General features: G+C 41.4%; 2 protein-coding genes and 1 long non-coding RNA gene across 4 annotated transcripts in view; 1 reads left to right on the top strand and 2 right to left on the bottom strand.

Annotated features, from left to right (window-relative positions):
* The window catches only part of LOC125637173 (uncharacterized), a 180,424-nt gene that overhangs the window by 119,022 nt on the left and 37,750 nt on the right, over positions 1-23,652 (top strand). The window lies entirely within an intron of this gene.
* The window catches only part of ITGA1 (integrin subunit alpha 1), a 151,716-nt gene that overhangs the window by 113,837 nt on the left and 14,227 nt on the right, over positions 1-23,652 (bottom strand). The window contains exon 1 of one of the 2 annotated variants that reach the window (XM_048851355.2): positions 16,739-17,036. The exons of the other annotated variant lie outside the window; for it this stretch is intronic. Within the exon in view, the coding sequence (XP_048707312.2) occupies positions 16,739-16,802 (64 nt within the window). The 5' untranslated portion in view covers positions 16,803-17,036. Of the gene's footprint in view, positions 1-16,738; positions 17,037-23,652 lie in introns of those variants that run through there. 2 annotated transcript variants of the gene reach the window in all.
* Positions 1,547-9,840, bottom strand: PELO (pelota mRNA surveillance and ribosome rescue factor). The gene is made up of 2 exons (XM_048851356.2): positions 8,636-9,840; positions 1,547-6,966 (listed from the first exon to the last, which is right to left on the bottom strand). Exons 1-2 carry the CDS (start codon positions 9,359-9,361, stop codon positions 6,535-6,537), a joined length of 1,158 nt encoding a protein of 385 aa, XP_048707313.1. The 5' UTR covers positions 9,362-9,840; the 3' UTR covers positions 1,547-6,534.

Here is a 23,652-nt window from a genome sequence, read left to right as displayed (position 1 = left end):
GGTGTGCAAATCTAAAACCCATTTATGTATAACTGTAACAACTTCCCCATAATGAATGATCATCAGGGTTTGAAACATGAACCTTTAACACTTCAGCACAGACATATACCACTTAAACCACAGGACTAACCACATTAGCTGGCAGCAGGCTGTTAACCCAGATAGAGGACGGGAACTATGTGCTATGTCCAGAATATAGCTGGCTCTCTCTCCCCCGCCACCCTAGGAGCCATCAGAGCCATCTCACTAGAGGTAATGGGCTGCTGGGTCCATATAATATAGGAGCCCAGCTTGGATTTCTTTATCTTGGGAGTTTGAGGAACTCCTGCTCCATGTAGTACCCCTTCCTACACCCCTCTCCTCCCACCAAAAGCTTCTGTGGCAGCTCTCAGGGGGTTTCAGCAGTATTGCCTACTAATATGATAGTGTTAGCCTGGTCTGGAGCGTACTGTGATTTTGAGAGGCTGCCAAATTTTTCCCAAGAAAGAAAAAGGAAATAGTGTTTAACACCGTACAAATCAGGTCTTTTCTACACACAAAAGTTGAACATTTGGGGCCTGCAGAAATACATATAAAGAAAAGACATAACCTTCCTCCTAAACATTCTTTTGGCTGGCAAATAGAAGTGCCAGCTTTCTGAAGGTTAATGCTTCACTGAAAGACTTAATTAAATTTGTCTTTCATGTGAAGACATTACATATTCTTGCAGCAATATATATTTCGTTTGCTGGCTTTGAAGTTCTTCCAGTAAAAAGGCAGTTGAACATTTTTCCAGCACACAAACTTTTAAGCATTTCTATACTGTATGATTAATTTATTCGAGCTTTATAGCAGCAGCTACATTTTGTGCAGAATTCAGAGTTTCCAAAGTGAATGGCAAAAAATCAGGGGCCAGTACTCGTTCAGAACTAAATTGACAGTTGGGATCAGCCAGAAGCTGGAGGTGCTAGGGAGCTACTACTTTCCCTAGCATGCTGTTGAATAGTGGAATTCCTAGAAGAGATCAACTCAGGAGTTAATGCTGCTCGAAGCAATATTCACTCCCCTCCCCCACCTTCTACAGTTCTGAGCTGCAATGGGGAAGGGCAATAATTTTTTAACAATGGCACAATAAGAAACGAATTTAACATTTTTTTTCTTAATACTCTGTTTTACATTAGGAGACTACAAAACAACTTGACTTTGTGATATTTCTAATTCAGTCAGTTGAAAGAGCTTGCGCTACTGGTTAGCTTTGTGTTAAGAGATTTTCATTCCTTTTATATTTCGTGTAATACAAGTGGTCATTATCTTAAACAGAGCCATTGCACCAAATAAGTCAAACACAAAAAATTTGGCAGCATTAAACATTATTCATTCAGCAATTCTTTATGCAAGTGTCAGACTAGAAGCTCTCCAGCCTGTGTTTATTCCTTCCATTGCTGGGAAAACAAAAAGCTCAATCTGGAGCTTGAATTTAGAACTTAATATAATACTTGCAAGACCTGAACTATTTGGCATTTTCTTTACTTCAGTCTTCACTGAATAAAAATTTCCTTAATCAGGGTTTCCATGTTAACAGTTCTATAGGTTTTAATAAAGTTACTTTTCTACACAACATTTGAATATGACAATCTTCTCCTACAAGCTGGGGAAGTAATCAGATAATTACGGTGCTGTGGAATCAATTATCCTGAAGTCATTCCCTCTCAGAAAAAATTCACTATTATCTAAATTGCACACCTCAAAATATTCACTTTATTACACAATAAAATGTTTCTTTATCTTTAGAGATCTTTATATAAAAATGACCTTCCAAATTCATGCTTGTTTGAATCTATTTCAAAAGTATGAAAACTGCATATTTCTAAATCTTTCCCTTATGTTTTTGATACTACATCCTCAAAGTAACTCAGATTTCTCAGTAAGCATTTCCATAAATTGTTGGCCCTCTTCAAGAATTTCACTGTTTTGAAAATTACTTTCAGAGATCTTGTGTATAAGAAACAGACCATGCTTTGCAGATGACAGACTGGGGATAAGATGAACAGTAGCATAAACCTTTTTGCTATTTGACACTTGACATATTTTTCCTTCTAAAAATGAGGTAACTTGTGCCATTTCTGTTTAAGAAAGCATAGCTAGGAATATGAAAACTTTAGTTATGTAAACAGTGGTCTAGCTGAGCTAATTCAAAAATGAACATTAAAAGCCTACATATATATGTTCACTTTTTATAAGTAGGTTACATTTTCATTATGTATAGTTCAAAGTAAACAGAACAAAATGTCAAATATATGCTAAGTAACAAAGAAAAAATTTGTTTGTCCATCTATATTTTCAACAGTTAAAAATAAGTGGAGTTGGTACTATTCTGTTCTGCTCCAAACCTAGTACTTAAGGTTTTTTTGGAGGGTTTCAGACCCAAGGATACAACAATAAAATATAATCCTTAATATCATTACATAGTTTCTATTTAACTAGTGTTGCTGTAACAAAAGGAACTTAAAAATCAAGTTTTACATTTCAAGGCTCACTATCATGAATCCCTGAGTCCACTACCACTGCATCCAGATTTAGTGTCTGCATTTTAAATGGATGTTTCAAATTAGAGGGTTCAGACTGAGGCTCAAGAGTTGCAAGTGGCTCTTTAATGTGTGTTGCAAAGAGCAGCAGGAGACACATTAAAACATGTGATTTAATTATTAACCAGTCTAAGTTATTAAGCAGTCAGGATGCTTTTACTATGTTATTAACCAATTGTGGTTGATAAAATAATACTTACTCATTTTACTGTAAGAGTGTGTGTGTGTGTGTGTGTATTACACATATAAAGAATTCACACTACTGTGGCACTTTTGGGTAATGTTGATTGCTAACTTGGCTCCTGAACCACTGAGGTCTGAGTAATACTGCTCTATAAATTTGTTTTAAGTTTAGTAAAATAACCTTTATGTGTCTATAATTAATAGCATTTTATTTGAGTGGCCTGAATGAGAAAAAAACTGCTCAATGCCAAATAAAAAGATAAATGATTGCCTGTGTTAATCATGTTCTTCTCTAAAAAAGCTGTTACAAAGCAAATAAAATAAGATATATAATCCAGTGGATTTATTTTTTAGTTGCTGATCATATTCTATTTTTATAGTAAATTTCATACTGAAAATCCCAGAACACTTACATGTTGAGAGCAGCAGTGGTTTTTCCCAAGTGAATTATTCAGTCCAGGAACAGGGGTTGCTGGATCAAAATAAACAGGACTACTGATACTCTTAATGTTAAGCATAGGCCAGGTCACAACATTCCAATCCTACAAGCAGATATGCTAGAGCGGACTCCTCTTTCTATGTTAAGTCCCATATACTTCACAGTCTCAGATCTGGGGTGAAGGGGTGATCAATAAGGTAACCACAGCATAAACCATATTATATAGAGTTAATATAAGTCTATACTTCTCATCCTTCTTTCAGAAAGGCAATACTGAGGTCCTCTTTGTGATTGCTGAAAACCCAAAGGCATAAATTTAAGGGTGGGGCCCTCCATGTTCTGGCCCAATCCCAGTACAGGGATCTCTACTTCCATTGCAGTTTTGGTTAGAAAAGGTACTCATTTCCTGTCCTAAGTTGTAGTGTAATACTGCTGTGTTGTTTAACACTTGCTGACTTCTACTGGTGAAGTATCCCTGTATATGGTTTATATAAGTTTAAGGACTTAACTTTGCAAGTACACGTGCCAGTATGGAAAGGACCCTTTGGCAAATACCTCTAACTACAAAGTTATCAGCATCAATGGAACTCTGCCAAGTGTAAGGAGTCTGCATTACTGTATCTACCTGGAGGATGATTTCATCCCTTTTTCCTGAAATCTGATGCATTTTTCTACCTGTTACTTGTGTATCATTTATGAGTTTGATTCCACTACAAAAGTGTTTATGAACAAATTTCCAGGTGTCTTGTTTTCTGGAAGTATATATTTCTTCCAGTAAACTAGCGGCACTGCAATAATAGTTAAAAGAAAAATCTGTATTTTACAAATTTCATTCACTGCAGAACTCCCAATTCTAAACTTAAACGGAAATACTGCAGAGAAACAAAATCATTATAAATCAAGTGTTACTGAACTGCAAAAATAAGTTCTTTCACTTCTGAGAATTATACCTTTTCAAATAAATACAGCTAACCAATATATCAATTTTTTGGAGAGCTGTATTTGACAATGCAGTACATGCTGTCATACTTAGAGCCACATAGTGTAGAACTGTGGAATTACAGTATTTTGACTTTGTACCTTTCATGTACTACAAAAGGCTAAAAAAAAAGTAGTACCACTGAACGTTTTTTAAATGAACTCATTTTTTCCACTCAAGACACAAACAACCAGCAAGCCCTTCAGTCCCACAATCTGGGATAGCATAATTCAACAAATTATACCAATGTAAAGATATTTTAATCCAACCAAATTAAAGGTTTTTAATTTGCTATCCATGCTAAATACAAGTTCAGTACTATAGTCTGGTCTTAATTATAAACAGCGTTATCCTGAAGATTATTGCAATATTTAATAACGACCACTGATGTTTGCTTACCAACATACAGGCCTAATATAGCTATCTCAAGGGAGAAAATACTTATGCAGTATTTAGACACAGTGAAACCATTTAGTGCTATAAAACTAACTTGTCAGATTTAAGACTATTTATTGCAACTTGGTTCTGCCATGTGCTGAGTATCTGTCAAATCACATTGACTTTAATGTAAGCTGAGGGCACTCCAACCCTTGCTAGTGGCTCAGGATCTTGCCCAATAAAGCTACAGCCTTTCAACAAGAATGTCCTTTTTTTTTTTTTTAAGTCAAATAGTGCTAATTGTTAGAGAAAAATTCAGTGATTACTTATAATTCCTCAAATAGATAAATGTTCAATAGGAGTTGAGGGTGTTCAAGACGTTGCATGATTGGGCTCTAAGGCCAAGATTCCTATAATCAGATATCCGAAGTGGACCACAGCAACTCACTGCAGTTAATTCAAGTTATAATTAAAGGGCTGCCCATAAGTTGAGTTCTAACAGTTATATTTAAAGAACAAGAACAAAAACAAACAAAAAAAAAAATTTGGGGCCATGCCTTGCCTGACAACTGAGTATTATTTGTATGTAAAAATTACACTATTACTCTTGAAAGCCCCCCCAAAAACCCCTCCTTAATTGGGTTTCAGATTCTGAAGATTCCCTCCCTTTCCCCTCCGCTAAACTTTTTTTCCAAACTATAAACTCCAGGAAATACTGAATTACTGTTTGATCACCTCAATTCTGAGCACCTTTAATAAATATAGATAAATAGGTTAAATAAAATTGGGAAATAACAAAGTTAACTTTTTCCAACCATCACTACCTTCAAAAAGGTCAAAGTCCTGCCTCTAATTAGATCTTTTATTTCCAAAAGATAATGTTTTATACATACCTGTTTTTAAAAACATCTACGTGAGAACAACAGATTGTGAGATTGTAATGCAAGCCATTTATCTATTGCCAAAAGGATTCCTGGGGAAGCTATGGACTTAATTCTGCAAACCTTACTCATGCAAGTAAGGGTTTGCAGCGTGAGGTCCAAATGATCCCAATGCTGATTCATTAGAAAACAATAAATCAGACGCTCCAGCTTTAATTAATAGCATATAAACCAGCACAGAGCACAACTTTCTGGAGCTCACATGATAGGGATCTGAAGTAGTGCATTTAAAGAAATGTTAAAAGCATGGCACATACAGCTTCACACCTTGACCTGCAGTTTCCGTCATGTCTAAAGAGATATTGTCAATTCAGTTTTTTTTTTAGTTTCCATTTCTGATAGAACAGTATTAAATATTGCCAAATTCAGTCAAATGGCTGGACTCATGACGAAGACAGATCCACATCTAGTATTCTTCCCATCCCTACTACAATCTACTCCTTTTTACATCAGTAAGGTATGGCCCCTGGGTTCCTGACTTAGTTGTCAACATAGCCCTTTCAGATGGGCAAGCCTTGGATAGCTGATTGAAAAGTATAGGTATTCTTTATAATAATAAATATAATAACCTAACACGTTGCTTCCCATACTTTGTAGTATTGTTTGCAAGCACATAACTTAAAACAGGAAATGTGACATTTTAGTGTTTTTTCCCCCTCTTAATTTATTATCCTTTTTTGTACATTCACCAAAAGGCAAAGAAACTCATCTGCTTTAAAATACCTAATCAGCAGCTTTCAGGAACCAAATTAGAGAATTTTATATTAGTTTGTTGTGCTCTTGGAGATCCAGAGTGTAGTTTGTACAAACAATGGTCAACCCCAACCTATAGTATACCCATCATCATCATCATCACCACAGCAAGTGCAAATATATATGACTATCCAGTAGAGTGTGTTGAACAAAACCAGACACCTTAAAAAATATTGTCCTCAAAAAGTTAAATTGCATGCCATGGCACATCTGCTTGCAGTATTTGGAAAGGAAGTGCCATGACTGTCATTTTAGTCTTATTATGCTATGAGGGAAGGGTGGAGTGAGCTATCATCATCAATCCTCTTCAGAACTGGATTCCTCCTCTTGGTCAGAGAGCTCAGAAACAGGGAAACGCAGGATAGCTGCTACCCCTGTCAGCTGGCCAAGCTGCTCCCCAGACACATGGAGGCTGGAGAATATGCGCACTGTGCCCATGTTCTCCCGCACACTATCTACCAGCCGCACATATCGGCTGCGAGAAGCCACATCCTGGTGCCTGAAGAGCTCATCACTGATCAACAGGGTATCAATGGCCATGGCCTCATTGGCTTTTTCCACATGTTTGAGGCCATAAAAAGCACGGTCAGGCTCATGTTGCAGCATCTTGTAGAAGTCATCCAAGGCTTTGACCTCACCAGCTGCTTTGGTGTCAGAGAGACGGCTGGCCACAGCTGGGTCACAAAGAGCTTCCTTCAGCGCATATTTATGTCCCGAGGAGGAGTGGACCTACAATAATAAATGTTATAGATAGAAGAAAAAGTGGATCATTTAGTCCATGCTGATTACTTAGTCTTATATGTTTCACTTGTGAACTGAAATTTTCCATCGTCAGTCTTTTTATCAAGGTGAATTTTTTTCAGAAATATTGAACAAAATCTCTTCAGCTACCTCTGAATTTAGCAAGGATACAAAAAAATGCTTCCATCGTTCAAGATTTGTTTTAAACATTCTGGGATCTTAAGCACTGGCCTAGAGCAAAAAACATCTGAAACTAGACAGAGTAATTCTCAACAGGAACTAGTGCTTTTGCTACATTTGAAAAAAAAAAAAAAAAGAAAAAAAAGAAAAAAAAAAGATGGGTTGTTTTTCTCTCTAAAGTTACATCTCTGAAATGATATACCAACTGTTCAAAAAAACAACAACCTGCTACGGCTACAGATATATGCTTCAGAAGAGGCATGCATTGCACATGCTGCAGATGCTTTTCAGTAGTGATTGGACCCTGCTCCTCATGCTGGTCATCACTGCAAATCAGATAATACCTGATACATATCCATGTTAAAACACTGAGTTAAAACGAATGCCCGTTTCATACTTCTGAAGCTATTTTTAATGCACTGGGACCTCCAAAGGCTTGGAAGCTTGATTTTGGATTAAAGACCTGCTTAATCTAGGAAGCCAGAAGTAGTAAACTCAGGAAGCCAAGAAGATCTGGATTTTCTTATTTTTTTCATCCTCCTTTAAAAAATACCCGAGAAGTCAGATGAAAAATAATTAGTAAATGAAACCTTAAGGTCATGCAGACAGCAAAACGCGAAGAGAAACAAATATTAAGGTTTTCAACAGCAATGTTAATTCAGCCCTGCCAGTTACAGGTATGTTTTCATTTGCTTTTTTCACAGCAGCATTAAATTTGTCATTAAACACTCATGATTAGGGCCCTACCAAATTCACGGCCATGAAAAACGCGTCACGGACTGTGAAATCTGGACTCCCACTGTGAATTCTGGTCTTTTTCTACCTTACACTATATAGATTTCACGGGGGAGACCAGCATTTCTCAAATTGGGGGGCCTGGCCCAAAAGGGAGTTGCGGGGGGGGGGAGTCACACGGTTATTTGGGGGTGGGGGATCACGTGGTATTGCCACCCTTACCTCGGTGGTATGGTATGGTTTTGGTATGCCACCCTAACTTCTGTGCTGCCTTCAGAACTGGGTGGCCGGAGAGCAGCAGCTGGTGGCTGGGCACCCAGCTCTGAAGGCAGCACAGAAGTCAGGGTGGCATACCAAAACCATACCATACCACCCTTACTTCTGTGCTGCTGCCTTCAGAGCTGGGCGGCCACAGAGTGTCAGCTACTGAGGATACAGCTTTGCAGGTAGCAGTGCAGAAGTAAGGGTAGCAATACCATACCATGCCATCCTTACCTTTGCACTGCTGCATTTAATTATCTACTGCTTTATCTAGTCTAGATTTAAATGTCCCAAACAAAAGGACACCTACATTCCTTACTAGCCCATCATTTAAGATCTCACAAAAAATAAATTTCTCTTGATGTTCAGCCTAAGTTTTCTTTGTGTTAATGTCACTTTACTTATAACACCTTCTTGTCACACTGTATAACTCTTCACTCTTTTTGGATTTCCCAGTTTAAGGGTTACTTATCTACTTTACCTGAAGGAATTTGGACCGGTTCTCTAGCAGCAGCTTGTTGTCAGTCTTGACTGCCTGCTGGAACATGTAGTCACAGAATTGTTCTCTTACGAACCCCGGGCTGGCCACCAGAACACATTTCACAATCTCAAAGTTGATATGACGCTGGATTGCCTGCACCACCTGCTCATAGAATCTCTCCAGTGCTCGGTCATGTTGACTGCAATTACCCTTTCGTTTTCTGGGGATGTTCACTTCAATCTTAGCCCGGGTCAGTGTCATGCTGGGGGTAACAAGACAGATATGAGCCAGCCCCTCCTGCATGACCACAGCTGCCACGTCAGCGCTCCAGCTTGGGTCGCAGGCCTGCTCAATGCGCTCCAGCACCACACTGTCCCACTGCTTCTTGGCTAGCGTGAACTGGCGATTGGGCTCCAGCTCGATGGTGTGGTAGGCTCCCATCTTGACGTACTCATTCTCCTGGATGTTGGTCCCCTTGACCCGCAGCTGGCAGGCCTGCGAGTCGAAGTCGATGGTCTCCACGCAGAGAGTGAGGGTGGTGCGGATGCGGTTGCTGCCCACGCTGCCCGTGGCAGACTCGGTCTGCACCTTGCGGATGGTGGATGCCCGCAGGCTGTCGCCCACCTGCAGCAGATTGTAGGTGTGCCATATGTCCTCGGGATCCTCGGGGATCAGGGTCACCTGCCCCGCGTTATCCTTCTCGATGTCCTTCCTCACCAGCTTCATCCTGCCGCTGCCCGGCCTGCCCCTCTCTGATCTCACCGGGAAACGGGGATAGCACGGCGCCCCGCACTCGGGACAGGCGCTAGCTCCTCAGCCTACGCACGGGCCGCCCTGGGCCTCACACGGCCTGGCGGCCCTGCGTCCTCTCAGCGGGACGGGGACGGGGTCAGCGCTGGCCCACACAGCGGGGACAGAAGCCTCTCGGAGGGGACACGTGGCACGAGGCCGGCCGGCTCTAGGCCCGGGGCACAGGGCGGGGGTGGTGCTGCCCGGCGCCGGACCCCTCCCGCGAAGGGGCTGATCGCTCCGCCGAACCGCGCTGATCCGAGCGGCGCTTGACGACACTGTGCAGTCAGTCAGTGAGGAGCAGCGGCGACACCGGGACGCGCCTGCGCACTGGCTGGTGACAGGACGCAGCACACTCAAAAGCAGCCGGCGACAGCATAGTTTCCGCGCGTACGCACCAGCTCCTTCACACAGCGCATGCGTACACTGCCGACCCGGAGCGGAGACGTTGAGATTACTTCCGGCGCATTCATGGTAAGCTGGCTCAGGGAGCCCGCGGCGAGTCCTATTCACGCATGCGCACAGAAAAGCCGGGCGCCGCCGACGCCGATTGCACCCCCATCGCGCGCGCCTTTAGCGCATGCGCGGAATGTGCCCGGGCCGTGACGGGGGAGCCAGGGTTGGGGTGGACAGTCGGGGCTGGATGCGGCTGCTGCTGCCGAGGCAGAGACGGCGGCGGCGGCCGCTGTCCGGAGAGAAGCGGGATCGGGGTGGCGCACGTGGCCCTCTCACCGTTGTTGTGAGCGGGGCTGCGCTTGCCCTCCAGGCGGCTCGTGGCCCAGCCCCTGCTCCCAGGCTGCGCTGTCCCTGCCCAGCCGCCGCCCTCTGCCCCGAGCAGTTCCTGACGCAGTCAGTGTGGGCCGGGCCAGGACTGCGGGCAGGCAGCGAGGTGGAGCATCTCCAGCTGGAGCCTCTCTCGCCCTGCTTGACAGCCGGGCCCGCCTGGGTGCACGGCCTTGCTCTGTTACACTTCCCTTTGGCACAAAGCTAGAGTAACACCTTGGTCAGTCGGGCCCACACATATAGCCATTGGCTAGCTCTTCCATTTAATAGTGATTAGTAATAATATCTACATTTTATACAGCGCTTAACCATCAATAGCTCTCAGAGCACTTTACAAAGGAGGTTAGTATCCTTACCCCATTTCACAGATAGGGAAACTGAGGTGCAGAGCAGAGACTTGCCCAAGGTTACTCAGCAGTTCAGTGGCAGAGCACCCAAGGCACCTGAGTGCAGTTCTTGGGCTCCCACAAGCTGCCAGATTTACAGTTCCCACAACAAGCCAAATTTGAAGAGTAAGTAAGTTAGATATGAAGCTAGATTTATGACTTGTGTTATACAAGAGGTCAGATGACATGATCACACTGCCCCTTCTGGCCTTGGAATTCATGAAGGATAAAACTCTTGGGAAATGTTAAAAAGCAGTATTGTGCCAGGTAGACCAGGGGTTTTCAACCTTTTTTCTTAGGTGGACCCCTAAAAAATTTCAAATGGAGATAGGACTCCTTTGGAAATCTTAGGTATAGTCTGCAGACCTCCTCAGCAGTCTAGAGACCACAGGTTGAAAGCCACTGTGCTAGAGGAAGCAAGATAAGAAACTATGTTAAGTGCCAGGTTTCAGAGGAACAGCCGTGTTAGTCTGTATTCGCAAAAAGAAAAGGAGTACTTGTGGCACCTTAGAGCCTAACCAATTTATTTGAAATTAAGCTTTCATGAGCTGTAGCTCACAAAAGCTTAAACTCAAATAAATTGGTTAGGCTCTAAGGTGCCACAAGTACTCCTTTTTATATTAAGTGCAGATCATTCACATAAGAATTTCTCTGTGAAAAAAATATCAGGGTTAGTAAAAGTTAGAAAATAAAAACTAACTGTCTTGGTTCTTTTCCCCATGTAGATGCACCGTGTAGCACTATGTATATACTGAAAAAGTTGCAGAAGGAATTGGGGCATTTTTTCAACAGTAGTATTGGAAAAATTAAGGAACTTTTTCCTAGCATGGGATTTTTTAAAAAAGTACTTAATTCTATTATATCTTGAATTCTAAAGGTTGTTATGATAGAGGCAATCAAATGGACTCAAGTAATTGAGAAACTCAGGCCCTGAGACGCTGAACGTACTCCTCTCATTTAAGGCCTTGTCTACGTGGAAAATGGAACTGAAATTAGAGGTGCAGTTTGCACTTTCAGGTATTTCAGTGCAGGCCTTAGTAGAAAACTCTTATTTTGGAATCGTTTGTTTATGTAAAAAATTAATTCTTAGCAAGTAACAAGACCAGTCTTTTAGTTATACAAAAAGGGTAGAGGCCTGGAATCCTTTGAAAAAAGGAATCTGAGAAGCAATCACATTAAGGCAGAGAAACCTGGAAGGAACAGAAAGGAAAAATGTAACAATGATTGCTAGTATCCCTGTGGGCAACAACCATCCAAGAAGTGAGGATGGGGTCTCAATTTCTTCCTCTTTATACTGCTAGTGGAGAGGATTACATGTTGCACTTCTCTAATGGGGGTGGCAGGGAACATACTTTTTCTGTGCATTTGGGAGGTCTGGGGCTATGCTTGATAGACACAATGGAGTCAAAACATTAGTTTAATCGTAAAAAAAAGGAGTAGTTAATGCTGAAAGTGAAATTAAAACCACAAACTGAAAGGGCATATAAGTGAGCCAGGTTGTCTTTTCCTGTTACTAATCTTTTTTCTGTTCTGTCAAGAGCAGGCATGGAAGCATCTAACAAAGTTTTAAAAACCATAAGGTATTTGGAAGGAAAATATCAGAGGTACACGAATTGGAGAGATAGCTAATCCAACACAAAATAAGCAATGTGGACAGGCTCTAATTGATTGTCTTCCATCCCTATGATTTCTTATGTTCTTGTAATCTAGATTTATATTCATACAATGAACAGATAGATATTAGGGAACAGATACTTATTTTTGTCGTGGGGAAAGCATAGTCCACATCTACTCTGAGGCTTATGTTATGTGATATTGTATATGCATCTAGTGGCTAACATAACAGTGCACAGTCAATGCTCTTTATAGAAGTCGCAGCATATGTATACTATAGCAATATTGATAGTAAGGATATGGGCCAGAATTTTCAGACGTGTGCTCCTAAATTATGCATTCTGATCAGCTGCATAAATATTAAAGAATCAAGTTAAATATTTTAAGAATGAAACTAATACAACTTCAATAGACAAACACATTTTAGCCTGTTTTGTCAACTTCAGATATTCTACCAACATCTAAAGTTAGCCATTCATATGTCACTATTCACTTGTTCCAAGATCTCTGTGATAAATACTAATGCTCTCATTATTTAATTAAAAAATTAACATACAGGGATCTCTGAAGAACAGAAAAAGATCAAACTGGTAGGTCCCATATTCTACAAATCTTTACTCACCTGAATAGCCCTATAGAAGCAAAGGGGACAACATGCGTGAGTAAGGGTTACTTCCCTAGGTAGATTTTGGAAGATTTCTAAACTATTGTTCCAGATGATTGAAGGGTAGCAAATATTGTATTTGTGTATAAAATGGTTCTGGGGAGTATTACAGACCTGGAAGCCTTACCCTGTACCTGGCAAATTGGATGAACAATTGAAAATCAAATAATAAAACACTTGAAGTTCATGATATGATAGCATCTAGCCAACAGGGTTTCTGCTAAGGAAAATAATCATTAATCTCTTAGACAGCATCATTAAAGTAGTAGATAAAGAAAAACCACTTGACTGTTTAGATTTATCAAAAGACTTTTAACAAGGTCCCTCAGAAAAGACTATTAGAGTAGCTAAGTAGTCATGGGATGGGCAATGAAGTAATGTCATGGATCAAACAATCCTGTAAATAGTTAAGCATTTGAGTATCTTTTTAATAAAAAGAAAAGGAGTACTTGTGGCACCTTAGAGACTAACCAATTTATTTGAGCATAAGCTTTCGTGCTCACGAAAGCTTATGCTCAGATAAATTGGTTAGTCTCTAAGGTGCCACAAGTACTCCTTTTCTTTTTGCAAATACAGACTAACACGGCTGTTACTCTGAAACCTATCTTTTTTATGTGAGTAATCCCATTCAAGTCAATGGGCCAGATCCTCACCTGGTTTAAACTTTGAAGACCTATGACAGTTTCCATAACTGAGGATCTGGTCTCTTGCAACTACTTGCTTGTGTAAAATTAAGCACAAGCATAATGATTGTAGAATTGAACTCAGTAATTTAAACAGTTTCCCTGTTATTTTGTGTAGGTCCTTTTTGTGGAAGACATAGGAGAGAAATATTTTTTTAAAAAATAGAAAATTGTGATTGTAAAACCATAAACTGGCAGGGAGACTAAAGAGCAGGACAAAAATTGACAGGTATTTTACCAGAAACTATTTTTAACTGATTTTAAAAAACAAACAAACTAGATTTCAAGTTGAGAGTGTCTCTTTAAGCAGAATTTAAATTTTAAATAAAGCAATAGTAAACTCTGACTTCCCAACATATCAAATTATTTTGCCTGTTTCTGCAGCATAGGGTGACAATTTAAAACAGAAGTTGCAGTATTAAGATAAAAAAAGTTAATGAGAGGTGCAAAAGTCAGGAGTTCTGCTTAAAATCTGAAGTTACAATGTGACAATTGAACTTCATATGTGGTAAGCAATCTCTTGAACACAGAGATCAATACAGCCTAGTTCATTAAGAGCTTTTGGAAGCAGTAAATTGCTTCTTATAATAGTTTTGTATAAAAATATACTACAAGCAGGGTATTGCACCCATGGCCTGATCCTGCATCCACTGAGCTCAAGAATGTGTTGTTCATTGTAATGGGCAAAAGTTTTAGCCCCTGGAGAGATAAATATTATCTCAGTAAGTTTGAGGAACACATAGCTGAGTTGTGTGGCACCAGAAACCTGGTCCTGATCCCAATGAGACATTGAGACTTATGCCTTTGACTTCAGTAGGGCAGGATCCTATGACCAAGGAGACATCTGCTAAGTACCCATTACTATGCATTACATTTTTCATCAATCAATTTTATTTTTAAAAATTTCAGAAAATTCAAAAATACCAAGAGCTCAATTGGAAATGTGAAGGATTATATGTTGTCTCCCATTCATTCTCAGAGAGAGAGAGAGAGACAGATTTGTATGTGTAGGACCTATGAGCTCTTGCTACGCTCACTCCCCCACCCCTACCTTTTCTAGCTTTCTGTTTTGTTTTCCTAGATAATTTAAAGGGGTCTATTTTCTTTTTAAATATAGCAGTTCAGTTCTTGATTTTCAAGCTCTGAGCAGTACAATAAATAAAGGTGTGTATAGTGTATGTTAACATGATTTTCTGAAGTTTCCTCTTTTTGATTAGATAATATCTTGTTTGCAGTTGAGTCACTCAGCTCTCCTTAGTCAAACCAAAGTTGCACCATCACCTTGTTTTTCGTTGCTTATCTTAGATCAGAACCTGTATGAAGAGTAGCTCTGGCTAAAGCAGAATCCAGACAAGACTGAGGTGACACTGGTAGGAAGAAGGGATGTGACCAGTATATCTTGGACTTGTGAACTCGCAACAGTCCAGAAGAAGACAGGGGGCTCTGAATGGGAAAGAGGTCTCTGAATGCAAAAAGCTGTGGGGAGAGCAGCTGAGAAATGATGGGAGAGAAATTGTTATGGACAAGAGGAAAAGAACAGAGAAGAGGTAGTGAAGGCATAAGAAAAGAAGGGATGGGATAGTTCTGTTATATCACTTTCAGCCTGTGTTTAGCTTGTCTATGTGGATTGTAAATTCTTCTGGATAGGGACTATCTGATACTCTGTGTTTTCACTTCTACTCTGTGTAGCCCATTCTTGGTTGGTCCTTAGGAACTATGATAAACATGGTTAATAAATAATAATTCATTAATGTGCCCATGAAGAGAGAGAGCTCCAGTAGAGAGAAGACTCAGGGGCTGTGTAGAAACAGATTGAGAGTGAGTGCGGGTGAAAGTTGAGGAAGCCTCATTGTTTTGATATTAAAATAATCTTTGTGTATGCAATGGTATTATAATTGTCAAAGATTAGGCAATTAAAGTTAAGATACTAGCACTATTAATTTGTCCACATTGTACACACGTGAAAGAACCTTAACTTTTGCAGTTCTTGACTTCATTTAAATTTGCACTTTTCTTGTTGAACCATCTGAAGCCAATACAAGTGTTAATTTTTCAGTTCCAGATGGAAAAGGAGTCCAGAGATAAGTATTTCAAACTGCTGTTGCTGCATATCCTCCCTCCACAAAGAAACAGCACCATCACTTACACAAAACTGAGCATAAGGATTTGGAAAAGGATCATATAATAGTTTAGGAGATCATTATAATAACATGATATACATTTGCAAAGTGCTACCTGTCAACTGCCTGGTAAACCTAGTTTGCTACACTTGTTCAGGTTTCTACACAAATCTCATTTCAGAACAATCCCAAAGTGAAGAAAAGAGTTAAAAAACACTTTCAACAATATAAATATTATCCTTCCCCGCCACCCCCTGTCTCTCTCCATTTAGATGATTTATATAAAGCTTATTTCTTCTTGCTTATTGGTTAATTTCAGACGTTCTCAGCTCAATTATTTTGGCTTGCTCACACTGTAAGAAAACCGTACCCCAGAGAGCCAAATTCCACAGTTGTGTGAATGTTTGCATTTCCTCAACTCATTTCCATTTCCTTGAATTTTCTCTCTACAAATGCTTTAGCCACAAATCCCACAACATATCAGAAATTGTTGTCCATACTTGAAGCGCTGCCCCCCCCCCTTTTTTTTTTGGCAAAACAAAAGAAATCCCCAACAACATTAAGACCTTACATGGAAACACTCCATGCTTAATGGGCTGAGCTACCGTCCCTGTAACCTTTTTTCTCTCTCTCCCACAGTCACTCTGAACAGTTAACATTGCCCTTCGCAGTCAACCATATCAGAAACCAAGAAAAAAAGTTCACATTCATAAATGTTGTTCCTACATACCCCACCCTTCGCCCAACAGCTTCTACTTGTATTGTTCTCGTGTCCCATCCCTCCTGCTTTTTGAGTATTTTCCCTAGATCCTAGGGTGTAAAGGAGACTGACGCCCGGCGAGGAAAAGTTTCTTAAAAACCCACTCCCAAGAGCCGTCTTAAACCGGGGCACTCTGAGCGGAGTGAGGTTGCTGGGGATGATGGATGCAGAGATTTGAAGCGACTCTGGGATGCCATATCCTGAGAGATTCATCCTCCCCAAGAAGGGAGCCTCCCTGCAGAGGAGCGAGACTTGGCAGATCTGGGTCTTCAGAGAAGAGGGAAAGAGAGAAGAGTTCTCTCACCTGTCAGAATCCCGCATGGGACAGCGACCCCTGGGCTTCTGCTACGGAGGGGCTGGGAGCCCATGGCTGCAGTGGCAAGGATAGCCCGTGAAGGAGCACAGGGCCGGGGGGGCAGCAGATCCCCTGGGCTAGCTCGGTCGTTCACACGCTGCCTGTTAGGGAGAACAGCTCAGTGCGCTGCAACTGCCTCTGGTCCCCTCTGCATCAGCAGCCGGGCTAGGCATTTCCTGTTTGTTGTTTCAGTCCCTTTAAGTTTTCTCTTCTCATCAAGAGGAGTTGCGCCCCCCTCACACCCTCGCCCTCCCCCCCGCAACCCCAAACGGTCTCTGAGCCTTTGAAACCCCCACGTGGCAGGATCCCAGAGCGGAGAGACATGCACAAATAAAGTCAGATCTCAGTGTTTAGGCTAAAGTCTGCAGGGAGCAAAGCAAACCTTAAAGGGACATATGCACTTTTATAATTCATGGGTGTCTTCTACCGGCCAACCCGCACCCCAGATGGGAGTGGGAGGGCAGTAGGAGAGAGCTGGATGTCCGGCTCTGGATTACAACTGGCGTGTCATTGGTCTCCTGCCCCTTCCTTCCCTCAGCATATGAAACAAATCAAAGAGATGAAGAGAAGTGCGTTAAATCCAGATTACAAGACACTTCCAGGCTGAGAGCGGCTTTTGTTGGGCTAGTTTTATTTCACTTACGTCACTCTAAAAGTGTGTACGTGCTGTACCACAGTCCTAAAGCCGGTCACTTGCTCCTAGGAGAAAATCGGGGAAATTTCCCCCTTCCCCACCAAACTACGTGTTGCCGGGATCTAAATTTTCAGTGGCTTCCCAGACAGAGGATGCATGAATTTCCTCATGCTCTCTGCATTTGCACGTGCTTTGCATTATCATTCAAGCACAAGACAAAAATTACCTCTGCCCACAACTTCCAAACTTTTTTGTGATCCCTTCCATTCTCCCTCAGGAATTTCACAAATTAATCACTGAATAAACCCTATGAATAATGCTGAGCTAACTTCAGGGTGAGCAGTGTCTATGTTCAGGATATTTTAAACTCAACTGCAAATGTGCCTGGCAATTTTTATTCTTTTCTGATGTTCCAGAGATGTATCCAGTTTGTGTTACATTCCTTTCAAAACAATTGATCTGAGATTCATCTTTGAACATACTACCAAGTTATTGTATTACTCTTTACAAAACAAAGGAAATTGAGATGGTGCAGTGCTGCACTATGGCAAGGAAATAGAGTTCAAAACATGATCTCAAGTACTTACAGATTGTGGGTCATTACTGAATTCTCCTCCCCTTTTTGAACTGGAGCCAGGACTTCAGTGAATTTTCTTCAGTTCCTCTGAGGCTAATAAAATAAGGCTACTAATGACCATTAGCCCTAGTTAAAATGTGTTTTCTATTTCTGCCTTAAGTGTTATGAGAACACCTGAACATAATTCTTATATGTAAAGTCTGTGGAAATACAGATTTTTAGAAGATTGAACATATTTAGAGCTGAATTTATCAATGTGGGTCTGATCCTGTGAAAATGTGTGCACGTGTTTAACTTTGAACATTGAGTAGTCCTGTTTACTTCAATGCTACTACCCTCAGTTCATAAAGTTTAGCAAGTACTGTATAGAAGTCTTTGCAGGATCAGGACCTTAGATACTGTTGGTGCCCATGTAAGAGGCCAAATATAAAACTTTTTCTCCAGATGTAAGAGTTATGCATAAAATTGAACCAAACCAATGCTAATCTTGAGCAATAAAAAAAAGTGAGTTTATGCAAAAGTTATAATTTAGTATTTTTCCTCATGAAATCTTACAAATGTCTGATTGCATCTTATCAATTAGAAGGAAGAGATTAGTTCTGCATGTTTTCTGCAAGACAAATATTTACCTTTTAAAGATTTTTTTTTTATTGCCTTATCTTCACACATAAACAAAATAACTGTGGGGGAGCATCTCTCGTTTTTACAGTATATCAAAATACTTATTTCCATTGTATAACTAACTGTTCCAGGCACAATTCAAAAGAAAGAAAGGCCATTTCAAATATTACTATACTACATCTGTGATCTTCTGTACACGTGGAAAATGTACATACTGGCTGAGAGTAAGACTCACTCTTTGGGATTAGAAATAACCCTGATAAGGTTATTCATAATTGACTATGAATTATTATAATCAGTATTTATTTGTATTGTGGTAGCATCCCAAGTATCTCATAAGGGCTACTGTCAGTGATAGGATACTGAACTAGATGGACCATTGGACTGATTAGGTATATTCCTGTGTACACAGGAGAATTTGAACCATATGACATCACATTTAGGACAAGCCAAAATTATTTCCTAGTTCAAACAAAGGAAATGAATATTCAGATCCATAATGAAGCCCAATTCATGCCTCCTTGTGGTTGGAATAGTTATTTTACACGATTCTACAGTAAGTGCCAATTTTGCTAGATACATTCCCCAGTGGAGAGAGCTGAGAAGTCCTAGCTAAATACTCTTTATGAATTTTTAAAAACTTTTACTTTAGTGATAGTTAATAGGTATATGTGGAAGTACCTGCTTGATATGTGGGTATTTTGAGTTGCTTGGGTGTTTAGTAGGTTGGTGTTATGCTCTTCACTCATAGGGACCATTGCCTAATGGATAGGGCTTAGGTCCTTCAACCTTCAAAGGGAGTTTTGGTAGGGGAACCCAGGCCCTCCCACTGCACTGGGCTCCAGTCCAGGGCCCTATGAGAGCAACAAAAGGGTCCAGCACCCAGAAGCACCTTAAGGCTGCCCTTCCTGGGCCACTTCCTGCCACCCCTCTATTGTCTGTGTTTACAGTCTGTACAGGAAAGCGTGAAGGGGGTCAGTTCACTACATGGTGGCTCTTCATGGCCAGGCAGGGAATGGTAACTTTCTTCCTCTAGAAGTGACGGCTGCCTTCTCTCATGCCTTGTCCCTCCAGCCAGGTTAGTTCCAAATCTCTCCTCTTCAGGGGTAGCCCATAAACAAAAGGAGGAGAATTAACACAAATAAACTGAGTCCACATGACAGAGATGGGGGAAATGCCTCCCTCAGTCTCAGGGTATACCTGAAGCAGGTCCTCCCTTCCCTCAGGGGAGGATCTTTCAGCAGTTGTTGTAGGGAGAGATCCTGCATTCCCTCAGTTCTTCTCTCAGGTGCTGCAAGTTACAAGTCTGCTCTCTTCCCTGTTGTGCCCGCAAATGAACTGTTCTGCTCCCTTGAGATTCCTCGTTCTGCCTGTGCACCTCTTGCAGGTGTGGTGGGGCCAAGCAGGATGAGCCAGAGCAGCTCCTTAACTCCTTGTTGCCCATCACAGTTAGGTATTTTTTTATATCAGAACATCACCCTATCAAATGCTGACAGATTCAGTGGATCAGAGTAGCTCAGTAAAAAAAATCTCATATATTGTGTTGGCTGGAAAAGAAAGTAAAAGCTAATTTTAAAATAATCTCAAGGTCTTGTAAATTCTTTGGCTCTCTTGTAAAATGTCATAAAAATATCCATGGAGGATTTTTTTTTATAAAGTAGTATAAAGTGAGAACTATTTGTCTTTAGCAGAACTCCTCTGTCAGTCCCTGATACAGCGAAGTACTTCAAACACATTTGTAGTCTCTTTGAAGCCAAATGAGCATACTCAAGTGCTTACAGGTATGCATGAGTTTAAGTGTTATGCTAGATAGGGGTCTGAGAGGAAACAAAATGGTAAAAAACTCAAAAGGGGACTGAATCTTCTCCCTGTGGATAGAAGTCATGCCCACTGAAACCAAAGGGAGTGATTCCCATCTAGTGGGTGGTGGATGAAAGAACAAGGCCAAAGCTTTAAAAATACTGTGCAGATTCACATGGTCTTCTAAATAGAGTGACTTACCCGACTGGTCATATGTGGGATCCACGTTCCATGGGCCCTCTTTTTCGTTGTGGGATATGAGCAACTTCCATTAACTTTCCAAGGAGCTATTCACTTCCTTTAGTGGGAAAAGACAGCTGCTAATTGGTAGCACACAGCGAACACCACAAGACTGCAGCTTCAAATTGTCAGAAGTGGACTGAGCATGGACTTCCATTAGATGGATAGTTTAATAACATCAGTAATTCTCAGGGGGGCATGATATTGATATTTACCTATGTTCCAGTTATGTCCATCACTGAGGAGATCACCACACTATCTTTATGTTCAATACTTGCAAGACACCACATGTTCAAATGTGACTATATAGTTTCTGTCTGTCTTCATTACTTGTAGCCCTTATTATCTCTATTGATTTTATTATGTTGTAGATGTAATTAAGCTTCCATTTGTATTTTGTTACATCCCATTAATACATTTGCTTATTCATAGTCTTCGAAATGTCGTTCAGTTTGGTTTGTTCTGTTGTCCATATTCGTGCTCTCCAGCTTTTCCATCTGACTCTAGGACCATATCCGAATTCATCTGACACATTATGTCTGAAAGGTTCAAGGGCTCCTTCACAAAGAACACGGAGTAAGACCTTGCAGGATCTAGGATAGTTCCAGCACTACACTGTGCTTTTAATTGATGCTTGATTGTGAGGATCCATGGGTCCTGAACGCGCAGGGCTGGCTCTACCTTTTTTGCTGCCTCAAGTGGCGAAGGAAAATGCCACCGAAGAGGGAGCCAGAGGAGGACCTGCCGCAGGCATTCCACCGAAGAGGGAGGCAGAGGAGCTGCCGCTGGCGTGCCGCCGAAATCCACCGCTGTGCAACGCTTTCCCGTTTGCCACCCCAGACACCTGCTTGCTAGGCTGGTGCCTAGAACCAGCCTGTGAATGTGGGTCTGTGACAACCTTTGCATTCTGGCCTCTATCCAGCAGCTTGTTAATAACTGGTGGGCCAAGTGGCTAGTGGAACCCTAGCTCAACCTGAGGCACTGCCTTTGGGAGTCTTTACTGGAGGACAGCCAACCCCACCAATTGGTCTGGTTGCACTATTTAATCCAGAAGGAGACACAGGAAGTTGTGTGTGTAACTGGGTGAATTCCTGGCTTTCTGCTACATCAGACCCTACCTTCCTGTCTCCACCACATTCAAACATCTCATCAGTGTCAGGACATCATGGACCAGTATGTATCTTAGCACTATACTTGTTTTCTTGGACAACCCTGAGCAACACACCATACATGTCTGAACTGTTCTGGAGAGACTTTACCAACATGGCCTCTGTGCTGTGCCAAGTTGGAGAAATGTGCTTTTGACCATGCATACATAGAGTTTCTGGAGTTTATCATGCCTCCGGAGACTATCAAAAATGGACCTGTAATATAAAGGTCCACTGTTGGGCAATGCCTCAAAATGTCTGTAACCTACAGTGCTTCTTGGGCTTTGCAAACTTTTACCATCAGTTTATTCCAAGGTTCTCTGAGAAAAATCACACTTCTTACATAAGTGCTCTGCAAGAGTGCAAAGTTCCCTTGGTCCTCCGAGTCCCAGCATCCCTTTGAGCATCGAAAGCTTGCATTCAACACCACTTCCATATTAACCCACCAAGACACCATTCAAGCTTTTATTGTCAAAGCAGATGCCTCCAATATGGCAATTGGAGTGGCAGTCTCCCAGAGGTGTGGACCCCAGCGGATATCGTATCCGTGCACCTTCTGTGCTAGGAAGCTCACCCTTGTGGAGGAAAATTATGAAGTCTTAGACAAGGAACTTCTGGTGGCTAAAGTTGTCTTTGAAGAGTGGAACCACTAACTTAAAAGAGTTTGGTATCTGGTTCAGGTCTACACTGACTGCAAGAACTTGGAGTATTTCTGCAGGGCCAAGTCTATCAATCAGCAACAGCTTTGGTGGGCCTTATTCTTTTCCTGTTTTGACTTTGTATCTCCTACTCTCTGGGATCCCGTAATGGCACTTTCCCAGAAGGGAGAGTACTACATTGACCCAAAAGGGCCTAATCAAGAAACCTCGTACATCTTTAAACCCCATAACTTCCTCAGTGCAACATTCCACCAGGAACTGTTTGATCTAATCTGTGTGGTCTTTACCATGGGGATCCCCGCCATGAACAGGAAGCTATAAACAAATAATTGCACAGTGCCTGCAATGGGCTCTCTTTTGTGAAGGGACACATATGTTCCCTCCCCGAACTCTCATGAGTTGCAACCCTGCAACCATGTCACAATTCCCCCTTGGTGCAGCATTTTGGTTGTGCCAAGGCCCAGCTTTTATTATCTAATTTCTGTGATTGACAACACAGGCATATGTTGCCTTCTGTAATGAATGTGCCCTCACCAAGGTGCAGTGCAGTAAACCCCTCAGACTCCTTCAACCCCTAGAGACTCCACCTAGACCCTGAAAAGCTATTGCACTGGACAACACAGTGAAGCTACCTCAGTCCAATGGCTATATGACAATTTTGATAGTTGTGGATCATTTAACAAAGATGACTCACTTTGCTCCCTGCACCTGCCTGCCTTCTTCTGAGGAAACTCTCCAGCTATGGATAAATTGGGTTGTCCCAGATCACACCATTTCCAATTACAGCCCACAATTGTCTCCTGTTTTTGGCATGAAGCCCTCAGAATATTAACAGTTCACTCCTGCCCCTTTTCTTCCCACCACCCCCAGATGAACAGCCAGATGGAGAGAGTAAATCAAACAGTAGAATAGTACATATGTTGTTACATAAATCATCATCACAGCAATTGGTCCTCACTGTTACCCTCTGCAGAGTTTGCGTCTAATAGCTCCAAATGTGACTATACAAGGCAACCTCCCCCCGCCCACCCTTCTTTTTTTACCCCCTTCAAATTAAAAGTTATATCCCAGATTCACCTGGAATTACCCACAATCTCCTCTATCCTGGCAGCCTCAGACTGGCTACAGGCAGACCCAAGAGCAGTTAAAAGAACCACCTCAAAGAAACAAAAAAAGATTACAAG

The sequence above is a fragment of the Caretta caretta genome, chromosome 5, assembly GCF_965140235.1.
Source record: "Caretta caretta isolate rCarCar2 chromosome 5, rCarCar1.hap1, whole genome shotgun sequence".
Classification (NCBI taxonomy): domain Eukaryota; kingdom Metazoa; phylum Chordata; order Testudines; family Cheloniidae; genus Caretta; species Caretta caretta.
This window is presented reverse-complemented; position numbering and strand designations above follow the sequence as displayed.

Bases quoted from the DNA above. Each gene is read 5' to 3' on its own strand.
- PELO (XM_048851356.2), bottom strand. From the start codon at position 9,361: ATGAAGCTGGTGAGGAAGGACATCGAGAAGGATAACGCGGGGCAGGTG. The intron at 6,967-8,635 runs GTAAAGTAGATA...TTATTATTGTAG, and splicing joins ACCGGTCCAAATTCCTTCAG to GTCCACTCCTCCTCGGGACA.